The 19,217-nt window shown below is 50.8% G+C and overlaps 1 protein-coding gene across 2 annotated transcripts in view; it reads left to right on the top strand.

Annotated features, from left to right (window-relative positions):
- The window catches only part of PPARD (peroxisome proliferator activated receptor delta), an 84,371-nt gene that overhangs the window by 55,039 nt on the left and 10,115 nt on the right, over positions 1 to 19,217 (top strand). The window contains exons 3-4 of one of the 2 annotated variants that reach the window (XM_028120573.2): positions 9,631 to 9,699; positions 16,026 to 16,256. In XM_028120573.2, the coding sequence (XP_027976374.1) occupies positions 16,118 to 16,256 (139 nt within the window). In that variant the 5' untranslated portion in view covers positions 9,631 to 9,699; positions 16,026 to 16,117. The remainder of the gene's footprint in view (positions 1 to 9,630; positions 9,700 to 16,025; positions 16,257 to 19,217) is intronic. The other variant, XM_028120574.2, reaches the window with a different exon arrangement.

The raw sequence follows: 19,217 nt of genomic DNA, 5'->3' as shown, positions 1-19,217 counted from the left end.
TGTTGCCAATCTAATGTTTCTACCATTGTAGGTTACGTATCTCTTCTCCTGAGCTGCTTTCAGGATTTTCTCTTTGTCTCTGAGACTCGTAAGTTTTACTATTAGATGTCGGGGTGTTGACCTATTTTTATTGATTTTGAGAGGGGTTCTCTGTGCCTCCTGGATTCTGATGCCTGTTTCCTTCCTCACATTAGGGAAGTTCTCTGCTATTATTTGCTCCAATATACCTCCTGCCCCTCTCTCTCTCTCTTCTTCTTCTGGGATCCCAATTATTCTAATGTTGTTTCGTCTTATTGTATCACTTATCTCTCGAATTCTGCCCTCATGATCCTGTAGTTGTTTCTCTCTCATTTTCTCAGCCTCTTTATTTTCCGTCATTTGGTCTTCTATATTGCTGATTCTCTCTTCTGCCTCATTTATCCTAGCATTTAGTGCCCCCATTTTTGATTGCACCTCATCAATAGCCTTTTTGATTTCGACTTGGTTAGATTTTAGTTCTTTTATTTCTCCAGAAAGCGTTTCTCTAATAACTTCCACGCTTTTTTCAAGCCCAGCTAGTATCTTTAAAGTCATGATTCTGAACTCTAGGTCCGACATCGTACTAATGTCCGTATTGAGTAGGTCCCTGGCTGATGGTACTACCTCTTGTTCTTTTTGCTGAGGTGATTTTTTTCGTCTTGTCATTTTGTCCAGAGGAGAATAGATGAATGAGAGAGCAAAATGCTAACAGGTTTACAACGTCCCCAGCAAATATACTGTATACAAATCAGAAAAGACCTGAAACCAGGGGAAAAGAAAGGGAAAGAAAGAAAAAAGAAAGAGAAAAAAAAAAAGATAAAAACAAAAACAGAACAATACCAAAAAAGCAGAATATGATCAAATATGATCAGGCTAGTGCATAGATCAGTGCCACACACTAGATTTTGGGCGTATTTTGGTCTGTTAGAAAAAAGTGCCTCCTAAAATTTTAAAGGAAGAAAGACATATATGTACAAAATAAGGGTTGATACAATGAAGGGATGGAAGATGACTGTAAAGATGAAAATTATAAAAGATTTTATAAAAGGACTTGATAAGAAGTTGTTTGAAAAAAGAAAGAAGAAGATTTAAGGGAAAAAAAAGGAAAAAGGGAGAGAATGTGATCAGGCAGGAGACTAGAACAAAGCCATACACTAGTGATTTAGGGTATATTTTGATCTGTTAGAAGAAACTGTATCTCAAAATTTTAAAGAGAGAACAACTTATATATATATGCCAAAAATAAGGGTAACTACTATGAAGGGATAAAATATGACTCTGAAAATGAAAAATAAAATTTTTTTTTAAAAAGGGATTGATAAGATGTTGGTTGAAAAAGGGAAAAAGAAAAATAAAAAAAAAAACAGTTAACAAAAATTAACTTTGATGAACTAATGAATCATGGTAAAAAAAAGCCATGAATTCTATGTGCAGTATTCCCCTAGCGCTGGAGTTCTCCCATTCTCCTAATCGGTAAACTTGGTCTTGGCTTGCTGGCTGTTCGTGCTGATCTTCTGGGGGAGGGACCTGTTGCTGTGGTTTCCAAATGTCTTTGCCGGAGGCTGAATTGCCCCGCCCTTGTCGGTCCGGGCTAAGGAAGCTGCTCGGGTTTGCTCTCAGGAGCTTTTGTCCCCTGCAAGCTCTCGGTACAGCTTTGGAGGACCAGGGTGAAAATGGTGGCCTCCCAATCTCCACCCGGAGGAGCTGAGAACTCGGGGCCCCGCTCCTCAGTGTGCCCCCAGAGAAAAGCAGTCACTCCCGTCTCCCTGGTCTCCGGCTGCACTCCGTGCTCACCCGGCCTGTGACCGAGCATTTCTATCTCCCACACCCAATCCCATGTGGAGTCTCCAAACCCAGCAGATCCCTGCGGTGCGTTCCCGCGCCGCTCCTCCCTGGGAAGGAAGGGGAGTCTCCCCGGCTCTGCCGCTTGTTGGGTCCCTGCTGGAGGAGCAGTGGCCCGACTGGGCCGCAGATCACAGTTTATGGCAACCCGGAGCTGAGAGCCCGCGCCTCGGCTCCGTCTCTGCAGCCGGCTTCCCCGCTCTGATACCTGGGAGCTCTGCCGCACTCAGGCACCCCCGGTCTTTCTGTGACCCCAAGGGTTCTGAGACCACACTGTCCCGCGAGGATTCCACCCTCCGCTTAGCCACTGGAGCGACGTCCCTCAGCGGAGCCGACTTCTAAAAGTTCCGATTTTGTGCTCCACGGTTCTATCACTTGCCAGAAGCGGCTGAGGGAGGCCCCTCCCCCGCCATCTATCCTCCCGAATATCGCCTTGGATTCACTTCTCCGCACGTCCTACCTTCCAGTAAGTGGTCGCTTCTCTGTTCAGAGAGTTGTTGCTACTCTCCTCTTCCATCTCCTGTTGAGTTCGTAGGTGTTCAGAATGGTTTGATCCCTATTCAGGTGAATTCCTGAGACCAGAGGAAATCTAGGTCTCCTCCTCCGCCATCTTGCTCCGCCCCCCAACAAATGAGTTTTTAAAAATAACTTGTGTGTGTGTGGGTGTTTGTTGAAGGCAGAGCCCACACATACACGCACGCACACACATACACACACGCACACACATACACACACACACTTGCGCACACACCATTCCAGATGGTGGTGAGAGCTATGGAAAAAATTGAAGCAGGAAGGGAAATGGAATTACCTGGGGATGGGCTGGGATGGTTTTAAATTAGGTGGTCAGGCGTCCCTTCGAGCAGAGGGCAGGCAGAGACCGAAGAAAGAGGCAGGCCACTCCAGGTTAGTAAGTGGCAGTTTGAATAAGGAAAGGGAGCTTACACGCAAGGCTTATCTTGGGTGGCAGCAAGACAAATGGATCCGCACATCCACCCACCAAATCTTAGAAACTTACAAAGAGGTCTTAACTGGAGTCAGTCATGTATACCTCGCCGGTGTTTTCAGTACCACATCACTATCTCAAGGCCGTGTCCTTGGAACAGCCTCTGGAGAGCGGGAAAGACAAGCAGAACCCACATTCCAAAGACTGGGAAGGGGGTGAGGAGCTTTCAGTCACCTGGGTCTGGCTCACGGGTCCATTGCCGGTCACATCTTTTCATTGCCAGTTACCCTCCCCGACATCAGGTTGACTGTCACATAGGAGCAGAGCCCTGAGGAAGTACATTTTCAGCTGGAGGGAACAGCTGCAAAGACCACCGGCAGGCAGGCCATGTGCCTTTGCACAGTGTGCCAGGAAGGGAGCCGTAGGGCAGGGCCCCCGCTCCGGAAGGCTTTGCAGGCCACTGTAGAGATGGGCAGGAAGCTCCTGGAGGGATTTGGTCACAGGAAGGACAGAATCTGACTTAAAAGGATCAATCTGCTGTGTGGAGAGTAGAGGGCAAAGCCAGAAGCAGAGAAGCCAGTTGGGAGGCTGTTGGAATAATCCAGGCAAGAGAGGATGTTGGCTTGGCCCAGGATCATAGCAGTGGAGGTGGTGAGCAGTGATTCTGTTCTGGGTGTTTGTTGAAGGCAGAGCCCACAGGATTTGCTGACTCCACCGTTTTTGGCCTGACCAACTAGAAGGTTGGAGATGCCCTTTACTGAGATGTAAAAGACCTTGGGGGAAGGTCAGGGGCTCCATTCGGATACCATTGGGCATCCATGTGGAGATGTCAGAGAAGCTGGAACTGGAGAAATAAATGTGGGAGTCACAAGCATATTTATTGAAGGTATTGAAAGCTACAAGCCAGTTTAAGATCATGCAGGGAGCGAGTGTAGCTGGAAAATGAAAGAGACCTTCAGACTGGGAGTTGACTGGGACCAGCAAAAGAGATTGCATAGGAGCAGCCAGGAAGCCTGGGAGCCAAGTAAGAAAAGCTGTAAAGGAGGGAGGATCCAGCAATGGTATCACATACTCTGATGGGTTATGTGTAAGATGAAGATAATATATGTTTGGTACATCAAGTTCAAAAAGTACAGCAACATAAAAACAGTAAATTGCTTACCACCCTATGCATACGAGGGAACTTCCTTCTATTCTTTCTCTTGTCATTTTTATGGGAATCATGCTGTCTATGTAGTTTTGTATTTTATTACTTTTCACTTAAAAATAAGTTATTAAATACTGTACAGAAACATGAGTTCCATGGCTGGATAGTACTCCATTTTTCAGGGGGTGCCTAATTTATGTAACCATTCCTGTATTGGGCATAGAGTCATTTCTGTTCTTTTTCATTATAAATATTTCTCATTATTTTAAAAAATGATTTCATTATTATAAATATAACACTGCCCTGAACAGCGCAGTGCGTTTTCCTATGAGGGGAATTACAAGGTCAAAGGACATGAACACTGTTAAAGGTGAAGCTTGAACTTGGGAGCCACAGTTTCTTCTGGACAGCACTGACCAATCCTGGCTTAGCTATAGGGCTCTTTCCTGTCTCCCCTCCCTTTGGAGAGGTTCAGAAGTCACTCAGCCCTGCTGACCCCCGTTTCCGCTTCTCCCTTCCAACTGTGAGTCCCATTTCTCCTGGGCTCGGCAGAGTTTCGTTCCCTCTCGCTAGACCTGGCCACCCCCTCAGTGCGCTGCCCCTCCTTGGCCACCAGCCTCTGTGCCCTCACCCAGTTTGTTCATGTGGCCAGCAGGAGTTAGAGCTTCCCTGGGAGGGTCATCGTGGTTTTAAAGTGAAATAATCCATTCTAGTGCTCGACACACATTAGCCCTGTCTGCCTCTCTCCCACCGGGTTGATTAAGTGGGATTGTGTACCCGAAGGCGCTTCGTGAATTTTAAAGGGTTGGCCGGTGTCCTGGTCTTCGTTGTTTAAGAAGAAAAGGGTATGTGTGGTGGCATCTGGTCTGTGCCCTGTAACCACGTAGCTCCCAGAGCGGGGACCACTGGTCCACAGTTTGGTGTGCTGGTCACGAGAGCTGTGTGTTGGGAGTTTGGGGGGCTTGGATGGAGTTGTCGGGCCCAGGAACGTGGCTGCTTGTGGCAGTCAGCCTCCTGCCAAGCAGTGCCAAGTGCCACGCCTGCTCCCCAGATCCGTGTGTATGTCACAGCTGGGAATCAGTAAGGCCAGGACAGTGCTAGGAGGCTGGAGCCAAGGAAGTCAGAGCAGGAAGGGGCCTTGGAGGTCATCTAACCCTGCACTGATGTTTTACTGAGAAGGCACAGATAGGACAGCTGGAGAAGCACACAACTCCGTGGAAGGGCCTCACCCCTCCGCTCTGTCGCGCAGATCTTCCCAGGAATGAATAGGCGGCTGCGTCCCATGCCCCGCCTTCCAGGGCTCTGGGAGGCGGCCTCCTTCCCATAGGTGCCCAGCTAGGTTTGCTGTAACCCTGGCTTCTCAGAGCCCGGCCGAAATCATCTCCAACGCTTCCTCCACAGCAGCCAGAGAAGTTCATGTTTAGATGCAGCTCTGACACTGCCCATCCTCTTCACAACCCTCCTAAGCGCTCTGCTGCTCTTTGGATAAACACCCACATCCTCAGCTTGCCCTCTGAAGCCCGAAGTGATCTCTAGCCCCAGCTAGACCAGCCTTCCTGTGCTCTCTAAGGGGCCATGCCATCTTCTTCTATCCGTGGGGCCTTTTCACATCTCTCTTCCCCATGGCCCCAGAACCCTGCAGGCAGGCCTGCCTCTCAGTCAGAGGCCTCCCCTGACCACCCACGCTAGGCTAGCACGCTCTGAGTGTGCCCCCACTGTGCTTGGCCTTTGTCCTTCAGAGCCCTGGTCGTGGTTCCTAGTTCCATATTTGTGTTGGTTGCTTGCCTCATGTAGCCTGGCACATGATAGTAGGTACTTAACAAATATTTGTTGAGTGAGTGAATGAAAGCAGCTGGCAGGGCCCAGAAGAAGAATGGAAGGCATTGACAGCATCAGCAGCCATAGCACCTGAGGTCCTCAGACAAGAAGTGTTATGGAAAGGTCCCCCAGTGTGGCCCTCTGCCCACTGGCACAACCACCCTTACCTTAGGAGCCTTCTCTGAGCAGCGGTGGGTCCTCCTTCCTCCCTCAGGCTTCCAGGAGGAGAGATCTGGCTCTCTTCTGGGCAGGCCTTTCTTTCACCTCAGCAGTATCTCAGCATATGATTCCGTTTTCTTTGTCTACCACACTTCTTTAAACGTCCCCTCCCCTCCCCTCCCATCATTAAAGTAACCTACGCTCATGGTGAAGAGACTGGAGAACACAGAAAAATATAGGAAAACAAGAAGCACGTAACTGGACCCTTCAGAGAAAAATACCATTCAGTTTGGGCCATGTCTTTCCAGTTTTGTTTCTATTGCCTTACGTACATGTTTTGACATCACTGAGATTCTGTTGTCTGTAAAAACTGGAGGGTTGTTTTTTTTTTAAGATTTTATTTATTTGAGAGAGAGAGTGAACAAGAGAGAGAGCACTATCGGGGGTGGGGGAAGAAGAGGGAGAAGCAGACTTCCCTGCTGAGCGGGGAGCCCGACATGGGGCTCGACCCCAGGATCATGACCTGAGCCGAAGGCAGATGCTTAACCGACCGAGCCACCCAGGTGCCCCAAAACTGGAGATTTTTGATATCTCCTTAGTCTTCAGTGGCTCCAGCCCAAGGCAAGCCAGGGCAGTGCTCAGCGCCTTAACCCTTACAGCGGGAAAGGTGATGGCTGGGGGTCTGGGCCCCCCAGCATGCTCAGGTCCCGCGGATCCTGGGTGAAGAGCCCTCTTTTTCGCACTCACATCTCTTCCCTGCCACACTCTCAGTAGCTCCCTGAGGCGGCTTTTCTTTTTATTTTAGCTCAGCTCCACTCCGCAGGGCTTAGGGGCTGACTCTTGGTGGAACTGGAAAAGTTAGGTAATGTGAGGGGCAAGGGTGGCCTCCTGCCTGTGTTTTCTCTGGTTCCAGATCTCTCTGAATAAAACCAGCCCCCACGCTACTTCTGGGGGCTTGGCTTCAGGTGGCCTGCCAGCAAGAAGCCCACACAGACCTCTCCTATGCCCTGAGAGGGGTGGGGTGACCTGGATTGGCAAATGGGGAGCAAAGAGCTCCATGGAGTTGCTGGCCTGGAAAACCAGGGCACTGGGTCAGTACCCGGATTCATGATTGATGGGAAAGCTTGGGACAGAGCCAAGCAGGCCCACTCTCCCATGGCCTCTCGCACTGCTGATCCTGAAAGCGCTCGCCAGGGATATGGGGCAACCTCTGCCCTTGATCTGGAGACTGCTGACCCTCATCCCCCTGCAGTGGGTGAGGGGGGAAAGGGCAGCAACCTGGTCATCTGCGTTGGGGTGGGGGAGCACGAGAAGTGGAGGAAGATTTGGGCCCAGCTGTCTGAAGGAGAAGCACGTGCCCAGAGTAGGGAGCTCCCTGTCTATTCTCTTCTACACAGTTGATTGTAAGGCAGGGAATTGGGAAATTCTGGGGTCTGTTTAGGTCCCTGGAATTCCAGTAGGCTAGCCCATTTTTAGACCTGGAATGTCACTTGCTCCCTATGATCCCTGAAGATGAGCCAGCAGTGATGATCATGGCAGCAGCTGCCGTCCCTATTTGTTGGGCATTTACCATATACTCAACACTACTCAGCCCCGGCTGTGTGGTTATTTAAACCTCCTGACTTCTGCTTACGCTAGGGAGTAGCGTCCCAGATGTCGGGCTGAGGAACTCTGAAGTTAGTCTCGTCCCCAAGTCACAGAGATGGTAGGGCAGAGCCAAGGTCTGAATCCAGCCTGACACAGAAGCGCCTGGAATTTTCTATGGAGTATTGCATCTCAGGGGTGATAATACACGAAAACCGATACAGTGGCAATGCTAAGACTGAAAACACTGTGCCTAAAATTAATGTCTGTGTATTTGTCCAGCAACTGTGTGCTGAGCACTCGCTGAATGCCAGGCACTGTGCCAGGTGCTGGGGACCTACCTCAGCAAGATAGAGGGCATTGTCTGGGAAACTGTTAACAGCCTGGTGAGGCCAGACCAGCTGCCTGACAGTGCAGTTTGCTGCAGTGATCGCAGATCTGGAGGGCCCCGGCTCAGGTTTGCCTTAGGAAGGAACAGAATGGGGCTGGTCAGCGAGAGCTTCCACAGGGAGGAGGTGCAGGAGAGCCCACTCTTGAAGGAGAGAGGTGGAGGGGGCAGCTTGCCAGGCTGAGGCCAGTACGAGCCTGTAGGGTTGGAGAGTGGTGCTGGCGCACAAGGCGAGTGGGATGGGGCTGGAGAAGGAGCCAGGGACCAGAGCCTATGTCTGTCTTTAGCACACAGCAGTCATTTTCTGGCAGGGAGTATCCAGAAGGACTTTGACCCAGGGTATTCTTGACAGAAAAACAGTTGTGGATTGGCAGCTAGACAAAGAATTCAACAGTGATGGCTCCAGACCGAGGCTAAGAGCAGCTACTAGATCCAACAGGGCAGGCACATACCATCTTCTGGACATACCAGTCGTACCCAGCACCACATGCAAGGCACACAGTGCAGTGATTAACACCTGAACCAACCTGCCTGGACTCCAATCCTGCTGTTCCAGTTACTGTGTGACCTTGAGCCAGTTACTTTCCCTCTCTGTGCGCAAGTTCCTCATCAGTTAAATGGATGTAGTAACAGTACCTGACTCTTTTTATTTTTTTTATTTATTTATTTTTTAATTTTATTTATTTAATTGACAGAGAGAGAGAGAGAGAGAGAGAGAGAGACAGCGAGAGAGGGAACACAAGCAGGGGGAGTGGGAGAGGGAGAAGCAGGCTTCCCGCCGAGCAGGGAGCCCGATGCGGGGCTTGATCCCAGGACCCTGGGATCATGACCTGAGCCGAAGGCAGTCGCTTAACCAACTGAGCCACCCAGGCGCCCCAACAGTACCTGACTCTTAGGGTTGTTGTGAGGATTAATCTGTGCACACAGAGGCTGGTATATAGTAAGCCCTGGGAGAATGGAAGCCGGTACCACTGTGATGGAGGTGGGGAGCTGGAGGCTTAGAGCTGTGACCCAGCTTAGGCTCCGGTGCAGGGAGAAGCCTGTCAGGCTGCACCCTGGCTCTGAGAGATGAGTGGGACTCCAGCACACTGCCTGACCCCAGTCAGAGCATGCAGCCTGCTGGTGGGTGGCAGGGGCGCTCCACCTCCTGAGGATGTCCAGGCCCTGGGGGATGGATTAGGGCCCTAGGCGGCTTGGTTGCTCCGGCCCCAGACCAGGCCTCTGTACAGCTCTGGGTCACTTGGGCCAATCTCTTAACTACCTCTGCCCATGAACTAGACCTGCCCAATGGCAAATGGATGGAGTGTGCGCCTCCCCCCCACCTTCGCTCCCAGAAGGCCAGACATTCTTCTTGGGACAAGAGAGTGGGTATTGGAGGGGTGGCTCAGTCAGGCGTTGTACTCTCGATTTCGGCTCAGGTCATGATCTCGGAGTCGTGGGATCTAGCCATGCATCTGGCTCCATGCTGAGCATGGAGTCTGCTTGACATTCTCTCCCTCTTCCTCTGCCGCTCCTCCTGCTCACACACACGCGCTCTCTCTCTCTCAAATAAATAAATAATCTTAAAAAAAAGAAGGGTACTGGAATGGGAGCACTGGGTTTGCTTGCACTACAGGCTTGTGTGAGCATGTATGCAAACAACACACATGTGTGCATGCCCGAATCAGGGTAGTCGGGCATTTGTTTTATAAGAAATTCCTTTGCTAGAGACTCCATTTTTTGTCCAAGGGCAACAGAACAGCACCTCCTCGTTCTGGCTGCAGGACCCTTGTCCTCTCTGCTGACAGCACCAACCTCGTAAGTGGGGTGAAGCTGGGACACAATCGGGGGTTTCTGGCTCTAGCACAGTAATGGGGGTCACAGTAGCAAAAACCTGGGCTTCTCAGCCACACCAAAGTTAGACCTGGTGCCAGGGTGTGCTACTTTTAAGTGCTAGGGCTGAAGAAAGGAAGGGAAATAAGGTCCATTGCAGCGATAGGGCCAGCCTGCGGGCCTGGGCCCAGTGGGGTGGAGGGAGGGCCCCCCGGATCAAAGTGGCTCCTGACCTGGCAAGCGCAGAACGGCGGTGGGGGTGGGGCGGCCGTGGCTGCCGGGAGATGGGCAGACCTCAGCTGTAAATGGAACAGCCGGGGCTGTGTGAAAATGGATGGTTTCTGGCAAAATGCAGGGATGGGCTGCAGCACAGCGGTTACATCTAAACATGAAACAGCCCAAGGGATGTGTGTGGGTTTTAGAACAACCAGACTGCTCCTCCCCTCCCCCTTCCGCTGGTCCCAGCCAGAAGAGACAACTCCAGTCAGGGGATGAACATCTGCCTGGAATCCAGGGACCCTGGCCCCAAATCTAAAACTCTAGCCAGAGCCCAGAACCGCATCTGTTTCAAGAGGCATCCACTTGCACCTCCCAGAAGCTGATAACAGTTCCTCTGGTCATGTGAAAGAACCTTCTACCAGTAGGTATATGGAAGCAGCAGCTGAGCCTCAAGGTGTCAGAGGTGCGTAAGGTGGCCCAGTGCACGCGGCTCCTCAGAAGCCTGGCCAGGCTCAGACCCCATTGTGTCTGAAACCCTGTGGTCTTCTGCTTTATCCTTTGCATTGTTCTCCGGGAGACACTCTGTCAGGTTCCACAGGCCTGAGCTTTTTGTCACTTCCCTCCTCTCCCCAGGGCAGCTCACGAGGCTCGCCTGTGGGAGCTCAGGAGGAGTGAGCAGAGCCTGTTTTTCATGCACCGGACGTGACGTGTAGCGGGAACTCAGTCACCTCCCACCCCTCCTTCCAGGACTCAGGACTGACTGTGAACTCTGTCCCATCTCCCCAGAGTCACCCAGAGGATCAGAGGGTATGAGGGAATGAGCGAGAAAATATTTTGTCAAGTTATCTATACAAGACAGGGTTGTAGTTTTCCCTCCTCTGTTTCGAGCTGCTAAGGGGGACCCCAAATCTTCATGTCCCTCTCTCCCCAGCTCTCGTCACCACAGTCCTGGTGTGCATTTCCCCGTGTCCACTGACAGCCAAGCTCTGCAGATCCAGAAACAGTTTGTTCTCAGCCTCACACTACTTACCCTGTGGTCATTGCCACCGCTGTGCTTGCAGCTCCGTAGAAGTCACGTGTGTGAGCCTTCTGTCAGCACGCTGCCCAGACTCTTGCTGCTCCTCCTCAGAAGCCTCCTGTAGCCCCTCCAGGCACAGGCCTGGTTGAGGGTTTCTCACCCCTCACCTGCCCCAGACTTTTCAGTCCTGTGGAGCATGATGAACCGGTGTCTCTGGTCCTTGTTATTCAGAGAATAACTGATGTTTTTGGAGAGTTTACTCCATGCCACAATGTCCACAAACTGCCCCTGGTGATCGCCAAGGTCCTTTTCCCAGTGTTGGCGTCAGCCCCCTTCCACGACCCCATTCTCCTCTTCAGCTAAGTGTCCGATGTCGTGTTGTTTCAGTTAGGACTGTGTTCAGCTACCTGCAGCTGAAGTCTGGCAAACAGGGCCTCATAAAGCAGGCGTTTCGTTGTCTCCTGCAGCAAGGGGTCTGGAGACAGGCGCTCCACGGCTGGTTCAGCAGCGGCCCGAGACCTCTTCTCACCTCCTGCCCTGCCCTCTCAACCTGTCTTCTGCTGCTCCGACTCTGGGCCCTTATTCCTAGTCCAGGCAGGAGCGGGGGAAGGTAAACGTTTGTCTCTTTTGATCAGGGAAAAAACCTATTTTCAGAAGGCCTTCCCAGTAGATTTCTGTTTACGTATTGGTCAGCATTGTGTCACATGAACACAGTAGCTGCAGGGGATCTTGGGAAATGGAGCGTTTAGCTAAGCACGTGCCTGATCCAAAGAAATCGGGCTTCAGTAAAGAAGAAGGGGGAATGGCATTAGGTAAACAACGAGAAGGCTGCCACTTGTAATCGGAGCCACGTGGCGGGAACCCCTCCCTGGCCTTGCTCCGGGTCTAGTTTGATGATCAGTGATTGATCCTTGAGGAACTGATTTATGCTAACCAGACTCAGATTCCCGCAGGAGGGGACACCTCATGCAGTGCACATGAGTGAAGCAGCCTAGGGAGTGACCGCAGGAAGTAGCCGGGACCGTGCGTGTCAGTGGCAAGCGCCTGTCCACATAAAGAGGAGGCCACTGCTCAGCTCCCAGGGTGGTGTCGGGTCCAGGCAGGCACCCAGTGGCCAGGTCTGCCCAATTTTCAAGAGAAACCAGAAAGCCAGAATTTTTTTAGCTTTTTAAAAAAACTCTATTTTGAAAAAACTGGAAGGTTACAGAAATGTCACAAAGATCATACAACCTAGAAGTGGAATTTCTGGGTCATAGGGTATATGCACCTGTAATTTAGATAAATGTAGGCAAATTACCCTCTTCAGAGGCCGTGCCAGCTTACCTCTCCACCAGGGATGTGTGAGATTATGTTTTCCCACATGTTTAGCAACGTGTTAGCATTTGTTTTAATCTGATCGTAAAAAGTGTATTTGAGTATTGTTTTAATTTGTATTTCTTTATTTTATTTTATTTTATTTTTAAAGATTTATTTATTTGAGAGAGTGAGAACGAGAGAGAGTACATGAGAGGGGAGAGGGTCAGAGGGAGAAGCAGGCTCCTCGCCAAGCAGGGAGCCCGATGCGGGACTCGATCCCGGGACTCCAGGATCATGACCTGAGCCAAAGGCAGTCGCTTAACCAACTGAGCCACCCAGGCACCCTGTATTTCTTTTTTTAATGAGTGATGTTCACAGCTTTTCAAATGGGTACCTTTTCTGTATACATGTTTCATATCCCAGGCGCATTTGTCTATGAGATTGCTGGCCTTTTGCTTATTTTTTTTTAATTTCTTTTTTTTTTTTAAAGATTTTATTTATTTATTTGACAGAGACACAGCAAGAGAGGGAACACAAGCAGGGGGAGTGGGAGAGGGAGAAGCAGGCTTCCCACGGAGCAGGGAGCCCGATGTGGGGCTCAATCCCAGGACCCTAGGACCATGACCTGAGCCAAAGGCAGACGCTTAACGACTGAGCCACCCAGGTGCCCTGCTTCTACTTATTTATAGGAAATGTTTTAGAGAAATTAGCCCTTTGATGAGAGTTGCAAATATTTTTTCCAGTTTATTATCTGTTTTTGTTATGATTTTTTTCTACCATGTAGAAAGTTTATATATATGTGTGTGTGTATATATATGTACACACACACACATATATATATATAATTTTTTTAAGTAGTCTCTATGCCCAACATGGGGCTTGAACCCACGACCCTGAGATCAAGAATTGTGTGCTCCCATGGACTGAGCCAGCCAGGTGCTCAATAATGCATATTTTTGTTTTAACTTAAAAAAAAATTTTTTTTATTTAGTTGGACCTCATCTTGATATAAGGTTTGAGGTAGGGATCCATCTTAATTTTTCCAGATGGCTACTCCATTGTCCCATTACTGTTTTATTGGAGAATCCATTTGTTCTCTTTGATGTGAAGTACTGTCTTTGCAACATGTTAAAGTTCCACGTGTGTTTGCATCTATTTATGGACTCTGTATTCTTTCATTGATTGTCTGTTCGTGTGCCAGCATGACACAGTTTCAATTATTGTGGCTTTGCTACAGTTCTTTTTATTGCTCTCCAGCTAATTCCCTGTCGTGTTTGCCAAAGTGCATCCACCCAGCCTCTTTGCTTTCTGCAAGTCCCATCTTTTACTCTCAGTGGACAACTTTCCCTCCTACTCTATTAACTAAAAGAGTGAGGCCATCCCGTATGAGTTTTAATCACCCCCTCCCCAATTGCCATGATACTTCTTTGTATTTTCCTCCTCCTGTGCCCTTGAATTAGTCCCCTCCCATCAGTCATTCTGCCCCAGCTTCCCCCTGGAATCTTCAGACGGTCTTTCTCTGCAGACCTCTTCTCTACCCACGGCTTACTTGAGTCTCCTCTAGTCCAAAAAACTTCCTGGCTTTGCCACTTTCTCGAGACAGTACATTTATTTCCTTGACATATTTACCAAAAACCTAGTCTCCATTCACTGTCCTGCCTCCTGTCTTACCACTTATTCTTCAGAGCCCCAGTTTCCATCTTAACCACTTGACTGAAACTTGCCTCATAAGGTCACTGATGACCAGGCGGTCACTGAATCCGGGGGTCATGTGTCAGTTTATCACCCTTCCAACTCCGCAGCATTTGAGACGGTTGAGCCCTCCCCCGTGAAACAGCCCTTCCGATGACTCTGAGTTGTCTGGTTGTCCCACATCTCTCCTGCACCCAGCCACTGCTCTAGTGCCTATTCCCCTGACCTCCCTTGACACGTTGCTTTCTCCACTGGTGAACTGAATCCCTTTCCATGACTGTCAAAGTCGATGAGGATGCTCCCCACAGCTCCAGATTCCCAACTCCCCAGCTCTTAGACTCGAGGGCTGAATTTCCAAACTGCCTTTCGTTGACAAACTTGTCGTCAGTCCAAACAAGGGAAAATGAAAGCCTGCTGGAGAGCAATGATGAGAGAGGGAAGATTTACTGTCTGCTGGAAGTGGCCTTGCTGTGGAGCAGTGGTTCTCAAGCTCGGCTGCACATGACAATCACCAGGAGAATTAAAAATAAAGATTTCAGTGCCCAAGCAGCTCCCCACACCATCAGATGAGAATCTCTGGGGACAGGCCCAGACATCCATATTTTGAAAAACTCCCCAGTGGTTGCAGTGTCCAGCCAAGTTTGCAAGTGTAGAGCAGCGTGGGACAGGGAAGAGTCTCCATTGACCCCTGCCTTCTGGCTTTGATAAGCGGGTAGATGGACATGCGGGTCACCAAAGTAGGGATTACCAGAAGAAGGGCGGGTTTGGGGGCAGATGGTGGGTTCTGTTTGGATAGGTTGAGTTCGAGTTGCCCGTGGCACATCCAGAAGGCCCACAGATCCTTGGATTTCCCTAAAGCAGGTCTTTTCTGCTTGCTTGCTTTTTTTTTTTTTTTTAAGATTTTATTTATTTCTTTGCGAGAGAGAGAGAATGAGAGATAGAGAGCACGAGAGGGAAGAGGGTCAGAGGGAGAAGCAGACTCGCTGCCGAGCAGGGAGCCCGACGTGGGACTCGATCCCGGGACTCCAGGATCATGACCTGAGCCGAAGGCAGTCGCTTAACCAACTGAGCCACCCAGGCGCCCTCTTTTCTGCTTTCGGTCCTCGCACAGCCTGCACTGCCTTGGGATAGAGTCAGTCACGCATGCGTGTCTGGACACAGCCCACCTTCCTGGCCATCCTTCCAAATCCTCGCTCCCACGGTGCTCACTCCTGGCCACCGGGACTCCTCACTGCTCCCCACTGTGCTGCCTCTGAGTCTTTTCTCATGCTCTGTCCCCAAGACAAGTTCCGTGCCATCTCTGGTCAAAATCCACCCCACTCTCAAGGGGTCTCCCTACTGTTCCCTGCCAGGACGACTCCCCCACAACACCTCATGGTCTTACTGCCACTGACGGTGGCATCTGCGGGCAATATGTCACTTGCCGAGGGTTGGAACTGCCTTCTCCACACAGGAGTCACTACCCAGTAACCCCACCTCGGAAAGTTTCCTGGGCAGAGCACTTCTCTCCTTACCTGATGGCTGTGCTGCTGAGGGTCCAGTTGCAGATCTGCTGCCAGCTGTGAGCCTAGCACCGCAGGGGCTCCGGTCTTTTCCCCCCCCACACACCCAAACACAGGAAGGGTAGGACCTACTCCCTTCAAGAATTGCGGTGTAGGAGAGCCTGAGTGCTGGAGGGGACAGGGCGGGAGTTAGGAAGTACTGTGCATATCAGGACCTCCAGGAGGACCGCAGAGTTGGAAGAAGCCCCTGAAGTCATTCTGATGTGGTGCCAAGAGCAGGATGGGGCCGAGGAGGCAGGGAAAGGTGGTGCCAGGGGTGTGTCACCCTGTCTGGTTTGTGGAGACTGCTCAGAACCCCACAGACCTGCCTCAGGAACCAAGCAGACAAAGGGCAGAAGGGGAAATGACTCGGGGTGCAAGGAGCAGAGCCCATGGGTTAGCACTACAGGGAGGAGGCGTGCCTGCTGTGAAGGAGCAGGAGCAGGGGAGCCCCCTCCCTACTGCCCCGGCCCCGCCCGGTGGTAGCCCTCTCGCATGCCCTTCTCACACCCTCTCATCCTCTCCCTGTCTGCCCCTTGGCCCAGGCTGATGGCAGCTGCCCTGTAGAGGTCCGTCTGCGTTCAGACCCAGATGATGCCAGAGCTATGACCGGGCCTGCAGGCGTGGTGCCGAGGGGATGTCAGCCATGGAGCAGCCACCGGGGGAAGCCCCTGAGGTCCGGGAAGAGGAGGAGAAAAAGGAAGTGGCAGAGGCAGAAGGAGCCCCAGAACTCAATGGAGGACCAGAGCGCTCACTTCCTTCCAGCAGCTATACAGGTGAGGAGGGGGTGGCGGGGGACACAGGGCAGAGGAAGCCGAGTGGGCCGAGCAGGAACCCTGCCGTCTGCAGACAGCATTATGGGGCACAGAGGGGCAGAGCCAGACAGCTGGGGTTCACACCCCTGTTCTATTGCCCTTCAGCTGCAGGACCTCGGGCCAGTTGCACTTCTTCTTTCTGTGAAAACCATGGGGCCTGCAGGGGATGTGGACAGGGGCTTTTGTGAGAATTAAATGAGTTAGCATTTGTAATGCGTGTCGTCATCCGCTTGATTCCCACTGCTGCTGCCCAAGGGATCCAGAGCCAAGCTGCATTAACAGCACACGGGAAAGATCAGCTGTACCTGTGATTGTAACGATCAGTCACGACACCCAGCTGCATTGATCTGGTGCTGATGACACACATCATTGAGCGGCACTGTAATTAGGCATAAATGCTAAGCAGCTAGTCTGAATGACTATAATTAAAGTGACTTTTGTGCAGCCAGCCAGTTTTCGCTGCTCTCATCTCCCTTGTCAGTTCCCCTTTTGTTTATCCATTGTTAGTAGCAGTGTAGACATTCTTCTCTGGAACCCTGTGTTACTCTCGCCCCATCTTCTTCATCATCATCATGCTATGTCCACCTTCAGGGGCACCCAGAATCCACTCCTTGGCCCCTGGTTTTCCCTGCTGCTGGTGCTGCCCCTTCCCTGTCCCTGGCCCCTTCTCCCCCCAGCTTCTCTCCTTCTCCTTCCACCTAAGTGCCAGCACATACAGCTGAGTCTTGCTCCCTTACCCTCAGAGGGAACTCAGGGTCACGAGAGGGTGCACTTCTAGCAAGGGACATCCTGATCTCACCGCTAGCTTCAGCTGAAGGAGATCCCGCTCACGGGTGGTGATTGAGGGCAGAGGAGTAGGCCCACCCCACAGACTTCCCTGTTCAATAATTGAAACAGGAGGAGGTTTTTTAATATAATCATTAATGTGTTAAAGCCATTGTATAGAAAAAGCTCCCGCAAATTCTATAAGACAAACAACAGAAAAATAGAAACAGGCAGTTCATGGTTGGACAAATACAAATGGCCGGAAAACAAAATGTTTTCAGTCTACTCACCAATCAAAGAAGATATCTTCAAAATGAGATGTCATTTAGCCTGTCAGATTAAGGGCCCTCCAGCCACCAAGGGTGGAAGGGCAACTTGGCTATGCAGGAGAACACTTCTTTCATTCCTTTGACCCTGCAGTTCCCCTCCTAGGAATGTATCCCATGGAAGTACTCGCGCAGAGTGCACAGAGATTTCCACACTTATTTACTGCAGCACTGCTCAGAGAAGCAAAAAATTGGCACGCGACCATCTGTGGGGAATTGGTTATGTAAACTGTGGTAGAGCCACACTGTGGAATGCTGTTGTAGCCGTTAACAAGGATAGGGTGGGTCTGAATCTACTGACAGGAAAAAGAGCTCCTGCCAAATGGGGGATCCCACTGCTTAAAAATCTTTAAGTATCGTGGAAGGCACTAGAAGAGCATACACGCAAAGGACGGTGCCGTCAACTCGGGAGTAGGATCGTGGCGGAGAGGATGCGTCATACAGTGGTGCGCACCATTACGCATTATTCTAAAGTCTACAGTACTCTCACCGTTTAAGAAGCAAACGCATGGCTTTTCTTTAAAAAGGTAAAGCAATTTTGTTTCCCAAAAAAGGCCAACAGGTGAGGGGCCCTGGAGACAGAGCTTCGTCCTGTGTTGGGAATCACACAAACCAGGGCAGGAATCTCAGGTCTGTGACTGTCAGCCATGGCTTTTGCTGGTGACTTCACTTCTCCATTCTCAGTCTCTACCTTTAAAGTCTGCCCACCTCAAGGGCTGGCCGGGTAAGGTTCTCTGCCCTGCCCCATGAGTCTATGACTTTGGCCTCGAGTCCCCTCAGGAATTGAGGAGGATGGGACACAGCCTAGAGCCTTGAAACAGCAAGAAGACCCACAGTTTGCTTCCCTTCTGACCCCTCAGAGGTTCTGCATCTCTGTCCCGAGCTCAACACCTGACAAAGAGGCAAGCGAGACAGATCTCCCCGTTAGCACTCAGCAGCAAGGCAACTCACACGCCCAGGGTCCCTGAGCTGGATAGGGGTGGGGGCAGCTGTCCCCTCCTACTTCAGTGATGGGCATCACATCCACACCCTAGGAAGAGGTCAGGGGTCTTGGTGCGGACTGGGGCTGAGGAAGATCAAGTGTCCTTCCTCCTGGCCTTGGCACCTCTTCTCGCCGCAAGCACTCAGTGGGTGTCCAGGCAAGGGCTGGCCTTTCAGTTGAGGACAAGGCTGCACGCCAGCCCTGAGAAGCCCACTGTGCAGGTGAACAGGACGACAGAAGTTAAGGAGGCTGCTTAGTAACCCAGCTCCAGAGTCCCACAGAATTGGCCCTGACTTCAGAAGCTATTTGCCTGTGGGACTCTGCCAGCAAAGTAAATAGTGTTGACCCCTCCTGGCCACTCTCACAGCTATGACAGCAGCATACCTCCAGCAGTAGAGACTAGGTATGCAAGAGAACTCTCATCCATACGTAAATGATGTGAGTAAGATCAATAGTGTCTATTTGCTGAACTTGTAATCCAAGATGGTGCAACTGATAGTTCACTCCCTGGGTGTTGGGCTTAGTGTTTACGCTGAGCCTAGACATTTGAATAATGGCATGGTGTCCTCCTCAGCAGTGACATGTCTGATCGGTTATCATGATCATGAATTATTGATTAGTACTAATGAATAGTAAGAGCTCAGCCCCGGGGGTTAGGTGGTTCTAGGTTTTGATTCTGAACTCTGTTATTGTATTAGGGTTCTCTAGAGAAACAGAATCCATAGGATGTGTGCATACATAGGGAGGGAGGGAGAGAGAGAGAGAGAGAGAGAGTGTGTGTGTGTGTGTGCGCGCACGCACACGTGTGCACAGGTAAGGAATTGGTTCACACAACTGTGAGGGCTAGCA

This window comes from Eumetopias jubatus, unplaced genomic scaffold (genome assembly GCF_037043125.1).
Source record: "Eumetopias jubatus isolate StellerSeaLion01/CBP00866 unplaced genomic scaffold, mEumJub1_p1.0 scaffold_6, whole genome shotgun sequence".
NCBI lineage: Eukaryota > Metazoa > Chordata > Mammalia > Carnivora > Otariidae > Eumetopias > Eumetopias jubatus.
The sequence above is the reverse complement of the archived record's forward strand: the minus strand, read 5'-3'. Positions and strand labels throughout refer to the sequence as shown.